The sequence below is a fragment of the Homarus americanus genome, unplaced genomic scaffold (genome assembly GCF_018991925.1).
Source record: "Homarus americanus isolate GMGI-L3 unplaced genomic scaffold, GMGI_Hamer_2.0 scaffold50924, whole genome shotgun sequence".
NCBI lineage: Eukaryota > Metazoa > Arthropoda > Malacostraca > Decapoda > Nephropidae > Homarus > Homarus americanus.
In genome coordinates, this window is record NW_024718094.1 from 3829685 (window position 1) to 3848369 (window position 18685).

The following is an 18685-nucleotide window of genomic DNA, read 5'->3' on the forward strand; positions in this document are numbered from 1 at the left end:
ACGTCGCGTTTTTAGGAACGTAACCCCGATGTTAAGCGAGGACTCCCTGTATATACAATATAGGTAAAAGAAATAATTGTCCTAAGGGCAAACACAGAAAGTAAAAATGAAACCCCCACCCCCCACTCCCTTGGTCAGCAAAGGTTATTCACGGGTTTGGCGATTTGCGGCCATTTTGAGAACCTAACCTCCGCGCATTTGAAGGGCATGCTATACAGGAAATCGTTGCTATTCAGAGGGGTAAGGTTCCAAGGATTGGCAAGACTGCGAAAAGAACCTTAATGCACTTCTGTATACCTGTACAGGTACTGTGCATGAGAAACTTAAGTCACCAATACTAATTACCTTCGTATGTGGAAGTTTGGAACTTGATGGAATGTACTGTACAGTAGGATAAAATCTGGCTACTGAAGCATAGGGAGATCAATGTTGGAAGAGGGTGATACTGTGGTGGTTGGTGGAGAGGTGGGGATGCAAATGGTGGGGTGGCATGAAGGTTCAGTTTAAAAATATCTGAAGTTATAAATTTTTTTTTGGGGGGGGGGGTTACGAACAAAAAAATTAACGTTAATTTTTTTTTCAATTTTTTGTTAAGTAATAATGAATATACCTGTATGGTAAGATAATACACTAGGTGTTTTTTTCACTGCAGTTTGTTTTCTTATTTCATTACAGTACAGTACTGCATTTTCTATCACTTGCAATGTTATTAAGACAGTCTACAAATACTGTACAGTACTGGAAACTTTTAATGGGTCACATACAGTATATCACCATATGCAGTAATTTTACTCCTCAGTCTCTCATGAAGCCACCAGTACTGTGCCTAACCAGTTGGCTGTTGTTTAGTTTCTTCTCATTTGCTCTCATAAAATACAGTACAGTATGTGGAAAATTAAATTTAAAAATATTTTCTGTACACATTTCTTAAATTTCATGAAAATGTAAAATAAAGGTGTAGAGTTGTAAGAGAAGGTGTGGCAATTGGAAGTGAATGAAAGTTTGGAGTTGTGGAATTTATTGTCAAATGAAAGAGTGTGAGTAGCATCAGCTGAGTGCCGGCACTGTTCGTGCCATATAAACAAAGCACTGGGAACTTAGGATGATGCATTAATTTATCAAGGGTTTATTTTTTTATGGATACTGTACGTATATCTTATTATAGTGGGAATCAGTGTATTATTAAACCTTTATATATTTTTATATATTTTGGCTTAATATTTCATACTGAATCTTATCTGGTTTGTCTTAAGTACAGTACAGGTACAGTACTGTAGTACTGTACATTACCCTTACAGTATAGAATATAATTACTGTACTGTATTCCTTACTGGTTTTGCATTTGTTTCACTTATTGTGTTTGTTAATGACATATAATCATTGTGTACACCAAACATTACCATAAAACATGTCTTGTGGCATTTTAAGGCATTATGGGAGTAAAAATTTTTGTTGGAATATATCTCAGTTTTTGTAATGGAAGTACAGTACAGTACAGTACAGTAGAAGTCCAAAAATCCGGACTGCTTGGGGATTGGGTCGGTCCGGATTTTCGGATTTTCCGGATTCTCAGGCAGTACTTTTAAAATTCAAATTTAATGAAGAATAAAGAAGAAATGAACAGGTACATTTTGATAGTTTATTCATTTGCAAATATAGCATGCTTCATTTATCAAAACGAGCAGTTTTAATGAAAAAGCTGTGAATTCTAAATTTTATTCTTTGCCTTTTATATATCATAAATTGTAGACTTTCCAATTTCGTATGTTTCCATTAGAACAGTATTGCTCACACCACGATCTAGTTTCTTAATTATTTCAAGTTTGTCACTCAATTTCAATGTGTTCTTCTTTCTCTTCACACAACGAAGTTTATCTACTGTAGGAGCCATTATTATGGGCTTGTACAGTACTCTGTAAATGGAAAGAGTAGGACTCAAAATATTGTTATATTACAATGGTATTCTATTCATACTGTGCATTCACGGAAATGTAATATTTTTGCTGAACGTACGTATTACAGTGGAAAGTGGGATAAAATCGTGATGAAAACAATGACTTTCGCTTTCTTTCGTTCAAAAGATGTTACCGTAATCGCTTTTCGAATGGTTTTCAGTTCAAAAACTGTTGTATTACAATAATATTCTATCCTAATTGACTTGAATAAATACTACGATACCATATTTCTGAATATTTTCATTAAAATCCATCAAAATCATTTTCCTTGTCATCGTCTGCAGCACCAAACAGCTTCTCCCAGTCCTCTCTTTGAACAGGGCTAGAGGGTACGTGTTTTTCGAATCGTTTTCAGTTAAAAAACTATTACATCACTCGTCTATTTTACCTAAACTGCGCCTGAATGAATATATTCTCGGAGATAAATAGTAGTTTTGTGGAAACGTGACGTATTTCAATGTAAAATAGGATAAAATACATGACGAAAACAAAAGACTTTACCTAAGCTTCCGATGTTCTTGAGATGTTACTCGTTTTTTTAATAGTTTTCGGTTAAAATTCTGATATATTACAATGATATTCTATTCATACTGTGCTTGATATAATACATTCACGGAAATGTAATATTTTTCCTGAAATTACATACGTATTACAGTGGAAAGTGGGATAAAATCATGACGAAAACAATGACTTTCGCTTTCTTTCGTTCAAAAGATGTTACCGTAATCGCTTTTCGAATGGTTTAGTTTAAAAACTGTTGTATTTCAATAATATTCCCTCCTAATTGACTTGAATAAATACTTGAATGGAAATATACAATATTTTTGTTGAAACTACCCGGGTTTCAGTGTAAAGTGTCGTAATAATAAATGGTAAACAATTTGCCTTCAGCACTTGTGTTTCATGCACGGCGAGCCTCAGTTTATAGGACGTAGAGCGTTTTTAGTGGTTTTGTTGTTCCATTACCCTCAAAAACGTGGGTGGAACTATAAACGAGGAATATCATAAATTAACGATTTCTTGGTCAAAAAATCAGGGTCGACTGATAACGAGGGGGGGTTATAGACGAGTATATACGGTATGTTGTCACAGTTTGATTGCCCATTTTAAAGTGGCGACCACGTGGTCGCTTGTTGTCGCTGTGCAGCTGTGGCGCTCACGCATGCGCACATGCACACAAATGCCCGCTAAAAAAAAATCGTTTTTGAAAATTCCGGATTCTCGGGTGGTCCGGATTTCTGGCATCCGGATTTTTGGACTTTTACTGTACTACTGTATATGGGAAAATGTGCTCTTGATTTATGAAAAAGTAATTTACTAAAGGCTTAATGCCTATTAACCGCTTTTTTTTTTTAATACGGCCATTAGCCCACCGGGGCACAGGTCATTTTTAATGACCCACATCAAGGCCCATGGGGGCAAACATATAATAAAATAATAATAATAATAGAATTAATAAAGGTAATAACAATTATAATAAAATAAAATATTAATAATACTCATAAAATAATAAAAGTATAAATAATAATAATAATAATAATAAAAACCCATAAATAAAAAAATAATAAAAAAAACATTAGTGAGAAATTATATATGCATGTGCTGTAAAAGTAAGAGAAACAATTGAGACCCTGCAATTGTGTGTAAATGAGGCAGAAAGTGCTTATAATGTGGGATTGAATGGGGAGACACAGTACTGAAGCTATGTTATTTCCTTGTCAGTGTTAGTCTCCTTAAATTATTTAGATTTTTATTCCTTCCAGGCTAGAATGAACACTATATAATGTGATCACTAGTGCTTCAGAAACAATGCCGCTGATCTCCAAATTCAAAGACATATTTAAAGGTGGATCTTCGGCCAAAAAGAAAAAGCACTTTCATAATGTTCGGCTGGACAACCCAGAAGAATTCTGGGATATTATTGGAGAGCTGGGAGATGGAGCCTATGGCAAAGTTTACAAGGTAAGGTTTTAAAACAAGAAGTTTATTTTTTTTTTTTTTAAGTATACAGTATAAACTTTATTAGACCTAACAAGGATTGTTAATTTGCTTTGGTAGGGTTTGTCAGATGCAAATGGGGGAAAGATCCAGAGATTGATAAATGTGTTCCTGGAGGTAGGGATTATAATTTGTTCCACCTCACATTTTTATAAGTAGGGCTGGGGAGTATAATGAATTCATAGAAAGGAGGATACAGTAATATGCCTCTGAATCTGAATTTCCGGCATAACTTGAGACAGTTTTTTGTCAACTTTTAGCACAAATTAAAGTGCTTGAAAGCTCAAATCTTCACTGGGAATGTCTGACCAAATTTGCTAAGACAAGCGAGAGACAGAAAGCACTCCTGACAGCCCAGTCTTCGTATTTAGGTGATGGTATACTGTATATAACCTAAGAAGCTTCATATTAATAATAATTTTATATGTGTCACATCTTCCATACTGTGTTTGTTTTGATATATAGAATACAATTGGTGCCAGAGCAAGGAAATGTGGACTTAGAATTTACTTGTGAAGAGTGAAAATGGGTTCAGTAGACATGACTACCCACTAGGGTCAGTTTGGATACAACACACTATGTCTTAAGTCTTCAGTACACAAGGAGGTGCTGTTACCAACATTGCTCTTGTTTGTTGAATCATTATTTTGGGTCAAATATTTGGTGTTTCAGTATCCAAAGATTAAAGGTCACTTGTTTGATATAAAGTGTACTGTACAGTGTACATATGTATGTTTTATTCCTAAGGATAGACCTTTTATAATACTGTACCTCACTATGTTGTGGTATATAATAAGACTTAGCTAATTATATATACCTTTTTTATCTTTTAGGCTGTACACAAAGAGACGAAACAGCTCGCTGCCCTCAAACAGGTTGCACTGGAAGAAGAGGAGGATCTCGAAACATTTATGATAGAGATTGACATTCTTTCAGAATGCAAACATGAAAACATTGTTGAACTACTCGAGGCTTACCACTTCACTGGCAAACTTTGGGCAAGTTGTTCTCTCTGACATTGCTTTTATTGGGTTGTGTAGAGGATCTAAGTGATCTTCCTAAAGGTAGAAAAAGACTGATTTCGTGGACAATTCAGTGAGAAGCTTCATAAATTTTACTTATTATTCTTTTGACTGTTGAACATAGTTTCTTAAGCATCAGTTCTCTGTAAATTCTAATGATCAGTGAATAAAAAGTAGTTCACTTATTTAGATAAAAATAAATAAAATCATAAAATCAGAATACTGAAATGTACATATAGAAAACTTTTTTCTTAAAATCTATATTAGACACCAGCTGCCCACCCACACCTTGTGAGATTATACTGGACATGTAGGTGGAGTGAAGTGGCAATAGCCTTGTTTTATAGTACAGTACAGTACTGGAATTTTCACTGATCCAAGCCATTTACTGCAATAGTAACTCTGGGAAAATGTTATACAACTGTTTCAAAGAAATATCTCAGGAAATCTCACTCTATTCATCCAACTTATACATAGTATTGGCAAGAGACAAGTGAGTCTGTATTGTATTTCCTCAGTTTTTGAACACTTCATCGATTCACGTTCTTTTCTTGGGATAGTTTTTCATTTTATATAGTTGATATGATCCATTCTTTGGTGTGTGTGGCAATTTTGATTTCCTTGACTTATTCCTATGGCATATTTTTAGACCTCAAGGTATGATAGGATATCTTCTTTTTTATTGACCAGTACCTGTAATGTTTGTAAGTCCTTCAACTCTCTATTCTACTGAATACTTTAGTTTCTCACACAACTGCCATAATACCTGCACAATTTAGGATTTTTTTATTATCTTTTTCTCGTGCCTCCTCTTCCTCATCATGTAAAAACCCAGTAAAATTCAGAGAAATACTTAATGAAAATTTAGTGGAAGGTTTAGTAATGCTTTGTCTTATTGATGCTTTGTTTTGATGATTAAATTAATTTTTCAGATGTACCTGGAATACTGTGATGGTGGGGCCATGGATTCCATTATGGCGGATCTCTACCGGCCTCTTACAGAACCTCAAATTGCCTATGTTTGTAAATATCTTGTTGAAGCACTTGTATATATACATGATCAGAAGGTAAGTAAGTATGGTGTGTTTTTTCTAATATTATTTTTGTTGTTTATTTTAAGTGAAATATAAGACCTCAGTACTGTACTGTATTCAACAGTCATTTGAGGGAGAGCATTTATGCTCTAGTAAAGGAGCATGAGAGCAAAGACATGAGTGAAAAAAAGATATGGGGGTATGTGGTATAGTTTAAGCTTTAGCCTTGGTTGTGGTACTCAGGATGGATCCTATGAAAATCGTCATATTCATTATAGTGTCCATGAGGTCACATAACTGTTCAAATACTGTACTGTATATAGATGGATAATAGAGCTGCTAGATATTATAATGGAAGGTCAATGCTACTAGAAGTAAAGTGTGAAAAGAGTGGACAAATGGGAGATATGAGAATGTGAGAGGAATACTTTACAGTATATGGAATAAAGAAAAGGATCAGTGGTAAAATGAAGGATGGAATATGGAGTAGTATAGCTATGTGGAGAAATTGGATGAGAATTAGTTGAGAAAGAAGTTTTACATGGAAGAGATGAGAGGGAAAAGGGGAAGACTGAAGGTAAGGTAGAAGAATATTGAAGAAATATGTCAATGCTGGTCAATGGAATGGGTATTGACAGAAGATTATATCCTCTTAACAGTGGTAGTAAGGTTTGTGATAGTACTGTATGTGGATTGACTATTATTAGATATAACAGAACTTCTCTGTGTTCTTGGTAAAATTTCTCAAATTAAAATACCCAATAAGCATAATGGTTTCTCTCAAGAAGACTTTCTATAATATAGGGACCCTTAAAGGTGTGTCATATGAGTTTGTTCATATTTTAAACTTTTTTTCTTTCCAGCCAACATTAAATGTTGTGAGACACATGTTTACTAAAAAAAATTCATATATATTTTTGGCAATATTGTTTCTCAGTAATAAATCCTTAATGCATTTTTTAATGTGTTAAAGCTGAACCAATGTGTCATATAGGATTGGAAAATTGTCTGAACACAGAAGGAAGCCTGCCTGTACAAGGTATGGGTCAGGGTTTGTATGAGAAAGGGTACAGTACAACGTTCCTGTAGTCTCCCATACTGGCATATAAGAGAAGCAGTAGTTTTCTCAGGCCATTCATCTTGAAAATCTTGTCCATCTTCCAATTTATATCTTGAAAAGATAGATTGATAGGTACCAGTACAGTATCCTCTGTTGAATACAATTTAAGTTGAGTATGATGAGGAAAAATAGGTAATTTGGATTGGTCTAAAAAATCTTGTTTTTCATTTGGAAATTTCAAACTACCTGTACTGTAGTGTTCTATAAATATTATTTGTAAGTAGGAAAATGCATATATATATATATATCAGTTGTAGTTGATGCCTATATAACTTATTTTATATATGGATTGATTGTGAATGTAATTGTCATCATCAGGTGATACATCGGGACTTGAAAGCGGGTAATGTCCTCCTAACCATGGAAGGGGGAGTGAAGCTAGGTATGTACAGTATGCATTGTTTTAATTCTTTCAAAATTTATTGTATGTATCCCAACATATTTCCTGTATTATGGAAATACTTCATTATATCTTTCTCTTTTAACAATAATTTTTATTAAGGAATTATTGTCTGTGGTTATGATTGTGTGTTGTCTGTTAAGAAGCATATATGTGGGATTTAAAAGTCATTGGATTGAGTGCTTTGGCATGAATAAAGGGCAGGCATTAAAATTATGTGTGAAGCCACTTTTTTAATGATGGGGTGGGGGTGTACACATTAAGGTGTGCCTTGACAATGTGACTTGTATTCATGGATATGCTTACCTAATAAACCATCAAAATTAATACTTTACTGTTCAAGTTAACTAAATCTTGAGCTTTCTTGAGCCTTTTTGTATAAAAGAATAGTTGTTTCAGGTATCCCTTGAGATATAAACGTTCAATATACAAAAATTTGCTTATACGAATTTCCTAAATTGACACCACGACTGTATTTGGTGTTACAAAAGCTATCCCCGATAAAAATTCAAATCACATGCTCCTGGGAGTCAGCTGGGGCGGCCACATCCCCTTAGCGCTCTCCCTATCAGTCTGAGGTAGGAGTTGTGTTATGGTTATTTTTCAAATCATAATTTTGGGAATATAAACATAACATTCTTTTTTTTTTTCTTCTTTTTTCATTCATTCATTTATATGCACAGAATCCTACAAACAGAATGTGAAAAAAAAATATAAGGTCAAAATCACGAGGGAATAAATATTTCTCTGTTCACCAGTGAGAACTAGCAGGACGAGCTGGGGGAGGTATGATTATTTTTTAACTCGTAGTTTCGGATAGGTAAACTTAACTCTCTTCACTTTTTTTTATTCAGTTATATGCCCACACAATCCTACATACATAATGTGAAAATACAAAGAAAAAAACCCTATCATAAGGTCAGAAAACAAAGGGAATAAACATATCTTATGTCCCCAAGAATCATGGGAAGGGGGTAGCAGGAGGGGAATGCAGAGTCGGTATTGCAACTTTCTGTCAAGCTGTGAGCTGCATTATTGTTATTTTTCAACTTTTTGTTTTGGGTACATATATATGCTTTTTTTTCCCCACATGCTCACACAATCATTCATACAGAATGTGCAAAAAAATATAATTATCAGGAGGTAAAAAATATAAAGGGGTTAAACATTTATTTTGTGTGTGGGAGCTAGCACAAGAGTAAGGGAGTGGCATTTTCTCACAGCTCTGCTGTCTCGTGCTAGTGACAAGGTTGCCAAATGGCAACACATTTTATATTTTTCTTTTGTTTAATAATATATTTATTTATTCCTCATATTTACTGATACAGTATACAGTAAACCCTTCAATAACGAAGGTAATGTGTCTTCCAATATTGCAGTTTTTTTATTTACTGGGCCCCACATCAGGACCTGGGGGCAAATATGTAATAATAATAATAATTCATAATAAATAAAATTTATAATAAATAAAATTTATAATAAAAAAGATAAATAAAAAATAATAAAATAATAATAAAAATAATAGTACAGTAATAATAATAATAAAGATGTACAAAAAACAAAAACAAGATAACAAGTGAGAAACAATATATGTATGTTGTGTTGTTTAAGTAAGAGAAACAATTGAGACCCTGCAATTGTGTGTGAATGAGGCAGAAAGACAGATCAGCAACCTGGGTCTTGGTCACAATTTTCGTGATGCCATATGGCAGCAAGGTCTACCATTAGACAACACATTATGCTTCCAATATCTTCCCAGGTGGTAGTACCTCCCTGTTTGGTAGCTGCCTACAACTTAATAAGGTGAATCATTAATTACCATTAAAATAAAGCAATAATAATAAGATGTGTAACCTTTTCATATGCAGTGGTCCCTCGGTTAACGAACACAATTCGTTTCACAGAGCCGTTTGTTAACCAAAGATTTCGTTAACTGAATCCATTATTTCAATGGGATATTGGGTAATTGGTTTCAGCTCACAGAAAAGTACATATAAAGTATAAACAAAATGCAATAAAGTACACTTACTTTGAGGTGTGTATGTAGAATGTTGCTGGTTGATGATGATGATGATGGGAATTAGAAGTGGGGGGAGGAGGAGGAGAAGGCAGAAGAGAAGCATTTTAATGCTTCTTAGAAGGCGAGTCACCTTCCATAATGATGTCAGGAACCTCTGGACTGACAGATTCTCTAACATGAAAATCCTCTCCTTTTTGAAGAGGAACACTGAGGGGAAGCATCTTTCTCCCGCTGCCTTTTAGAGAAAAACTGTCAATTGTTCGTTATGTGGCATTTCTCCTCCTGATCATTAGCTGGTTCTTGAAGGAGACCACTTTGTCCTCCACAGTAAACAATATCGGTTTTGTTATTTCCACATCAGGGTGCCTTGAAGCCAGTTTCCTAAACATCTCCCAGTAGTGAACAACATCTTTTAAGTCTGAAGAAGACATATGGTCATCACTTTCCTTTTCCTCTTCACCACTGTCTGTTTCTAACATCTCATCCAGTTGTTTCAAATCTTCAGGAGAAAGTTCCTGCTCATGAGACCTCACAAGCTCTTCAACATCATCATCCTCCACTTCGAGTCCCATTGACTGACCAATGGACACAATCTCCTTGTCCAACTCTGTTTCTTCCTCAATTTCCTCAAAATCATGGACTGCTGATGGCCACAGTGCTTTCCATGCAGAATTCAGGCATCGAGTAGGAACTTCTTGCCATGCTGAAACGATTAATTTTACAGCCTCCAGGATGTTGTATTGCGTCTTCCAGAACTGTGCCAGTGATAGATCAGGATGAGTGGTAGTTGCCCGATGACACCTGAACATCTTAATATACAGCTTCTGGAAGTTGCTGATTACATTTTGGTCCATTGGCTGCATAATTGATGAAGTGTTGGGAGGCAAAAACAAAACTTTGACAAAGTCAAATCAAGCCTCCAAAGTGCTGGCAAGTTCAGGGTCATGACCAGGGGCATTATCCAGAAGGAGAAGAGCCTTTAAAGGAAGTTATATTGGTGGTGAGGTAACTCTTCACAGTAGGGCAAAACACCTCAACTGCCCATTCATTAAAGAGCCGTCTCGTTACCCATGCCTTACGGTTTGACTTCCAATAAACTCCAAGTTGTCCTCTTGCCACCTTTTGTTGCTTGAACACCCTGGGGTTCTCAGAGTGTTATACGACCATAGGCTTCAGTCGGAAATCCCCTGAAACATTGGCACCAAGCAATAGAGTGAGACGGTCCTTCATGGGTTTATGCCCCGGTAAAGCAGCTTCATCTCTGGTGATGAATGTCCTTTTGGGCATTTCTTTCCAGAACAGCCCGGTTTCATCCACATGGTGTTTGTATCTCGAGGGATAGCTGTATTTATTTTGAGAGTATCCCATATCTATCCTAGGAATTGTAATTGATGCAATTTGGTTTTTCTGAGGATTTTGGGGGAGAAATTTGAATTCCACTTTCTTTAAAGCAGGCAAAATGAACTAAGAAAATGCAACTTAACCTACCAAACTTTGCCAGACTGAGCTAAAAAGCTGTCAAAGATTATTAGACTTCATGTTGGAGTCTGACAACCACAATTTGAATAAAAGCAGCTGGTATATAACTTAACTGATGGTTAAGTAATTTGGAATAGCTATTGGAAAAAAGAAAAAGATAAGCAACTACAGGTATGATCCGGGATCCGATAGTCCGGCAGCTTCAATGATTCAGGATGGTGTTTGAATCTGGCTGTTGTTAGTTTCCAGGTATAAGTAGGCCTAAAATATACAATTTTCTCTTTGCTTTTCCTGCTAATCTACTTATTTCTGTGTCACAGTACAGTAGGGGGCAGTGAAATTTTGCTCAAAGCTGCACTCTTCAGGCATTGTTCCTTATACATATCTAAGACTCCATGCCAAATTTGAAGCTGATATGTCGAGGTTTAGTCTGCCGCATTTTCTACTGAAATTTTTAAATTTACCTACAGTACTAGCCAAACAGCCGCTGTGGCGGTGCAATGTTCTGTTCAGTGTTTATCAACTTTTTTTTCATATCTCTTATTTCATTTCAGTTGTCTTGTTGCAGATGAGTATGGTGCTATGTCTATATTGATTATCAGCCTTTTCTTATTTCATTTCACAATGTTGTGTTACTGTACTGTAATGTAGGGGAGACCTGGGTAAGTAGCTGCCATTGCTACTGCCACCTTAACTGACTATGGCATTATCACAAAGGATGACAAGAGTCAGGTTATTGGACCACATAAGCTGCGGGATGCGAGACAAAAATACCGATTTAAGAGGCAAGAAATTGAGATGGCTAGTTTAGATAATTTGACGTCACTCTATTTTGATGGTAAGAAGACCGCCACTCGTGTGATGATAAAGAATGAGAAGACCGAGAAATGGAGTTCGAGGATGATGGTGAAAGATCATTATGTCATCATGGTTGAGCCTGGCAATGAATATCTCACACATGTGACTCCCAAGACTGGACACGGAAAGCAGATTGCCAAAACTATTCACGAGTTTCTGGTGGAGAAAAATCTAACCCAGCAGCCCATTGTGTGTGTTGGTTGTGATGGAACCAATGTAAATGTAGGATCAGAAAATGGAGTCATTCATCATCTTGAAATGTTACTTGGTCACCCGCTCCATTATTTCATATGTCAGCTTCACGGAAATGAGCTGCCTTTCCGCGCAGTTTTTTATCACTATGATGGTAAACCAAGTGGTCCTGAGCATTGGCGTGGTCCCATTGGAAAGCAGATCAAGGAGTCTTTGTCTGAGCTTCCAGTTGTCGCCTTCCAGCCAGTCAGTTTCCCTGATTTCCCTGTGTTTAATGATGAAGTGGAGAAAGATCTGTCCTGGGATCAGAAATACCTGTATAGGATTTGTAAAGGAGTTATCACAGGTGTTGTTGAAGATGACTTGGCTGCTATTGAGCCAGGTCCTCCCTGTGTGTCAAGGTGGAACACCTTATGGAGTAGAATCCTCAGGCTGTATGTAGCAACATCAAGACCCAGCCATGAGTTGAAAAGAATTGTCATTACAATAATAAAGTTCAGTGCTCCAATGTGGTTTTACATCAAGATACACCCTTACGTAACACACGGCTCAAGGAACGTATTCCAGTCCCTGCTATATATGAAACACCTGAATAGTGAGGAGGAGACGATAGTGAAGAAGGCTGTCCAGAGAAATGCATACTTCGCCCACACAGATCAACTTCTTCTTGGTATGTGTGCAGATGAGGACATGACTGTTAGAGAAAAAGCTGTCTCAATGATAAGAAAAATTAGAGAGGAGAATCAGCAAAAGGAAGAATGCACTGGCAGATCTGAAGAGGAGGAGGAAGATTCTGATGCTGCTGTTGACGAGAATTTGTTAAACTATACTGATGAGGAGGGTAAAGATGGAGATGGGAATGAGGATGTGCCTCCTGTAGTCAACATGAGAAAGGTGGTGACTCCGAAACTAAAGTGGCAAGCAAAAAACTATCATTCCATGATTAACTGGAGGAATGAACTCAAGACTGAGCCTCCTTACATTGCTTCTCTGTCAAATCTACAGGTTAATGACATTCTTGAGACACCATTAGTGGTGCCCAAGTGGCCAAACAGCACTCAGGCGGTCGAGAGAGGCATAAAAGTGATGACTGAAGCTTGCACTGAAGTGACGGGATACGAATCGAGAGATGGATATATTAGGCAAAGATTATTGTCTAGGAAAATGATGCCAAGGTTCCGCACAAAAAAGAATTTCAATATGAACTTGTAATGATTTTCTATACGGTGTACCTGTAAAATAACATGTGAATTAAATCGATGTCACCCATGTAAAATTTATCATTATCCTGGAAAACATTAAATGACACCTAATTTTTGGTATACACTAAAAGTTGACAAAAAGTCGTTCGCGATGCGGCAGGGTAAGTATGCATGAAATGGCATGAAATTTTGCACAGGTGTTTGTTACAGCCATACAAACGATGCCTGAAAAGTGCAGCCTGCAACTCAAATAAAAGTGTTTTTTCCCTGCCCCTACAGTACAGTAGGTAGTAGGCAGCTACCAAACAGGGAGGTACTACCACCTGGGAAGATATTGGAAGCATAATGTGTTGTCTAATGGTAGGCCCTGCTGCCATATGGTATCATGAAAATTGTGACCAAGTCCTAGGTTGCTGATCTAACTTTCTGCCTCATCTACACACAATTGCAGGGTCTCAATTGTTTCTCTTACTATTGACAACACAACATACATATATTGTTTCTCACTATTGATTTTTTTAATTTTTGTATTTCTTTATAGTTCTTGTTTTATTATTATTGTTACCTGTATCATTATTGTTTTAATATTCTATTTTTATTATAAAATCTATTTACTATGAATTATTATTATTATTATTATTATTATTATTATTATTATTATTATTATTATTATTATTATTACTACTACTATTATTATTACCCCCCAGGCCCCGATGTGGGTCAGAGACCTGTGCCCGGGTGGGCTATTGCCTTAAAAAAAAAGAAGTAAACTTGTGCCATAGCACTAACACTTTGTCATAAAGAAGTCCAGTAAGCCTGGGCTAGATGTATGCTGATGTAAGTTGTATTGGTACCAGTAATTGTACATTTGATGGATTATTTTGCCTTTACTTAACCTCGGCTTCAATGGTTCAGAATTTTTGCTAATCCGGAACCTGTCTGGTCCCAAGCTTCCCGGATTAGCGAGGTCCAACCTGTACTGCATATTAAAATAGTATTGTAGTTATTAAATATTGAGAAAGATCATGATTACTGGTAACCCTACTTGAATGTTATTTTTATTATTGATACACAGTAGGTAGGTACTGTTCTGTATATGCTCTTATATGTCTGGAAGAACATTTATATATGATATTTATTTACAGCTGATTTTGGAGTGTCTGCCAAAAACAAAAACACCTATGATAAAAGAGGAACATTCATAGGGACTCCATACTGGTTAGCTCCTGAAGTCATCTTGTGTGAGACTTTCATTGATGCCAAATACGATTATAAAGTAAGCATATTTTATGGATTTCTATTTGGCAAGTTTACTATCTTGTAGGAGTATATTATACTTTAAACTGGTGTATTCTAATGATGCATATGCACTATAGATTTGCTTATAATTTTAGTTTTAGTTTGGTACTCCTCCAAATTCTGGAGATCAAAGTAGACAGGACTGTAGATGATGCTGTTGCTTATATTTATTTATAAGCCATAGGTATTTTGTCATGACCCCTGGTCTGTGTGTGTATGGTGCCTGTTATTTGTTAACTTATTCGTATGCTTGAATCCCCCCCAATTGAAGGGTATATCATTAGGGAGCTGCTTAATTAATATTATTCCTCTATTCATTTTTATTTTTTAGGCCGAGATCATTTGTGGATTAGTAGACTTATTTTTAATTTTTTTTTTTTGGCTGAATGAACACAACACTTGCCTTTTGTCCAAAGGGTCACTGGTTTGCACCCAGGACACCTCCCTTTCTACCCACATGTGAATGAATACCTAACTTCATAGTTGGGAAGGACTTACTTTCATGTTTGTGTGATAAGATGATGTTATACTTAGGTAACAACATTGATGATTTAGACAGTACTGTACTCACATTCCTTTACTGTGTAACAGTGTTTCAATCAGAATCTAGGAGTACTGCATGTTTTATGTAGTAATTAGATATATGTAAAACTAGTCACATATGTCGTGGAAGTGCTTGTTAACTGTTTTATTTATCTCTTGCTGAGAAGGTCCCATATCAGAAGAATCATGGCGCATTTATTTAATATTCTTGATACAGGTACTTGTAATTATCCTGCATATGTATGTCTTCACTGTATCAGATAGTTTGGGACAGCTATAGCATTATAGATGTATGTAATTCTAGACTTTTACTAATTTTGTTATTTTTCCATTCCTTATAGGCTGATGTGTGGTCACTAGGTATTTCGTTGATAGAATTTGCACAGATGGACCCACCAAATCATGAAGTTTCTCCCGTCCGTGTTATGCTCAAGATCCAGAAATCTGATCCTCCTAAACTTAACTACCCTTCCAAGTAAGATACCTTGTGAATTTTCTTATAATATTTTGAGTTTTCGTATAATGTATGATCCAGGTGCTAGGTAGGATGTTTCTGATATTGTATCCTAAATATGTGGGAAAAAGGCAAATGGAGAAAAAAATCATCTAGTCTTATTTGTCAAGCATGCTTACTCTAGCATTGACTATGTTATTGTGTGTACAGATTCATCACCCAAGATATCATTTGATAACAATGTTTACACTTTCAAGAGTAAATCACCAGTCATAAGTTGGGGATTAATCTAGATTTAATATATAATATGATCAAAGGTAAACAAATAGCCCTTGATATTCCACACTGGCTCCCATGAAAGAGCTTCCATATGCTTCTTGACCAGAGTGGCAGTGCTACATTTTTAAGTGCCATTTTAACCAAACCGAAATAAAACAGTATCCAAAGGGAAAGGGGTCACTGGCTAAATTGGCAGAATGGCTAGAATGGTCTCTGACATGACCGTTTTCCCACCCTAAAGATTTGGGTAAAATTTCTGTTTCACTACCAATTGGTTTTTCCCATGGTGTTCGGCGTGATTCATTCAAATTTTTCCTTCACTTCCATTGGAAATGAGTAGTTTTTTTTAGTTATCCCCTGCTCTTAGAATCTGGCCTATCCAACCAAAGAAACCTACCTACCTTACCTAACTTCCTTACCGCGGAACCTTATTAAACAGAATACTTATTTTGATATCTGGTACCGATGAAAGCAACTTTGTTGAAACATTATGGTGTAATTTTACTCTCCTTTTTCTTTTTTACGTGAGAACGCCTGGTGCAGGTCAATTGTAAACAGACAGACAACATGGGTGACTGCAGATTTACGTGAATTATTTACCATCTCGGTTATTATCCATTTTTGATGGAAGTGGTATTGGAAAAAGTTTTGGAATTGACAAAATATAACTTCTGGTGAACCCAAAATTCCTCTAACTCAATTGGGAGTGAAACTGCAAAAATACCAAAATTTGTCCCCTTGGAACAATACATTGCCAAGGATCCAACACATATCTAACCACCCCATTCTTCACTGCAGGAGGAGGATGGGAACCTGGGCTATCTCCTTACTTTTGATCATAAAAATGGATACCAGAAAAATTGTGGGAAAGGAGAGAGTGGAGACTAATAAGGAGGTACAGTGCAAGAAGGGGTGAAGGATGCACTAGAATAGAGGGGGGGTGGATATTCAGGAAGCAGCAGTGTGCATGACTGAGCAGAGAGCAGTACCTTAGATTTTATATACAGGCGTATACTATACTGTATACTGAAGGTCCCTGACTTACGAACGGGGTTAAACTTGAAATTTACAATATTTTATTTACCTGATGACTTATTTTTTACTTTCATTTACTGTCTTTTGTCATTCTACTTATTTTGCCTTAAATTAAGTGATTTTAGATGTATATAAGGACTATGGCTATGATATAGTGGGATTTTAAACATTGTTTTGTAAGTACGGTATGCACATAGCATGTGTTCCGACTTACGTACAAATCCGACTTAAGAATGTCCTCAGGAATGGAACTCGTCCGTAACCCGAGGACCCCCTGTATATATAAAAGTTGAATGTACATTGTCATAGAATTCATTTTGTGAAGTTAGGTTTGTGAAAAAGCCTTACAAAAAGTGTTGCTGAGAGAAGAAAAGGAGAGTTGGACTGTAGAAGAGATCAGGTGAGTCTGTAAATGAATCGTTACTCTGTAACAGTACGAAAGCAATGTGTCATTAATTAATTGTGTCTAGTTGTACTTAACTTGATTCCAGGAAACTTAATTAAATTTCATGTAGTTTAGTATGAAAATATTTTTCTGCAGGTATTCCAAGGAATTCAACGACTTCATTAGCAAGTGCCTTGTGAAGGACCCGTCTCTTAGACCAACTGCTGTGGAACTTCTGAAGGTAAAACTATGTAAATTTATATTTTTTCATGTAAAATATTACATAAAATCAAGAGGAAGGAGCAGTATATGTGTGTGTGTATGTATGTATGTATGTATGTATGTATGTATGTATGTATGTATACATACAGTGGCGACCTTTGGTGTAACGGTCAGCATGCTCGCCTTACAAGCGGGCAGACCCGGGTTCAATCCCCGGACAGGGTGAGACTATGGGCAAGTTTCTTTACGCCATTTGCCTCTGTCTACCCAGCAGTAATTGGGAACCTGGATGTTAATTGATTTGCGAATCATGTTCCGGGGTAATGGTTATCCAGTGCAGTTGGCGAGTTGTCCGGTCTTCTCGGACTATTCCTTGACACTGGGTAATGCAGCTCGTTAACTTAGGGTGTGGTTGTTGTGTTGGCGATAGCTTCTACACCTTCAAAAAATTCATGCCTAAGTGGCCCTTGGGCCGACCATCCTCCTTACATGAGGGGCAACCATTATATATACAGTATATATCATTCCCAGAAGTGCTCTACACCAACTGTTCTGGCTAACAGAGATATCACTTCACACACCTTTGCTGTCACTTGGAATTGAGTTTGACGATCATCGAGCTATTACAGTGATATGGGTTACTAAGGATGTCACCTAGGTCGTTCACAGATATTGCACATGTGGGGGGGCTACATCTAATGCGGGAGAGGCAGCGTCTTTCTGGCATTGGTGCTTGTTTGCCTCGTTATGCAGTCGGGTTAACTCGTTGAGGGGGTCGTCTTGGCAATTTTTCAGGTTTGTCTTAAGACTATCCTTATACCTTTTCAGTTGCCCGCCAGCATTACGTTTACTATTCGTTAGGTGACTGCAAAGTAGCTGCTTTGACAGACTACTGTCGTCCATGCGGGTAACATGGCCAGTCCAGCGTAGTTGTTCATGGATAATGGTAGTCTCGATGCTTCTGCAGTTGGTTTCAGCAAGAATACTGACATTTGTTCTCTTGTCTTCCCAGCGAACTCGGAGGATGGAACGTAGACTACATAAGTGAAAGTTTACAAGTGCCTTGATGTGCCTCCTGTATGTGACTCATGTCTTGCTGGCATATAGCAGGGTAGGGAGGACCACTGCTCGGTATACTTGTAACTTTGTAGATAATTTCTGCTCTCTGCAGCTGAAGACACTTTTTGG

General features: G+C 36.6%; 1 protein-coding gene across 10 annotated transcripts in view; it reads left to right on the top strand.

Moving 5' to 3' along the window:
- LOC121859130 (serine/threonine-protein kinase 10-like) overlaps nt 1–18685 on the top strand; it is an 86172-nt gene that overhangs the window by 4091 nt on the left and 63396 nt on the right. For all 10 annotated transcript variants that reach the window (XM_042355839.1, XM_042355838.1, XM_042355841.1 and 7 more), the window contains exons 2-8: nt 3719–3917; nt 4787–4951; nt 5908–6042; nt 7448–7511; nt 14426–14556; nt 15464–15597; nt 17432–17516. In XM_042355839.1, coding sequence (XP_042211773.1) covers nt 3765–3917; nt 4787–4951; nt 5908–6042; nt 7448–7511; nt 14426–14556; nt 15464–15597; nt 17432–17516 — 867 coding nt within the window. In that variant the 5' untranslated portion in view covers nt 3719–3764. The remainder of the gene's footprint in view (nt 1–3718; nt 3918–4786; nt 4952–5907; nt 6043–7447; nt 7512–14425; nt 14557–15463; nt 15598–17431; nt 17517–18685) is intronic.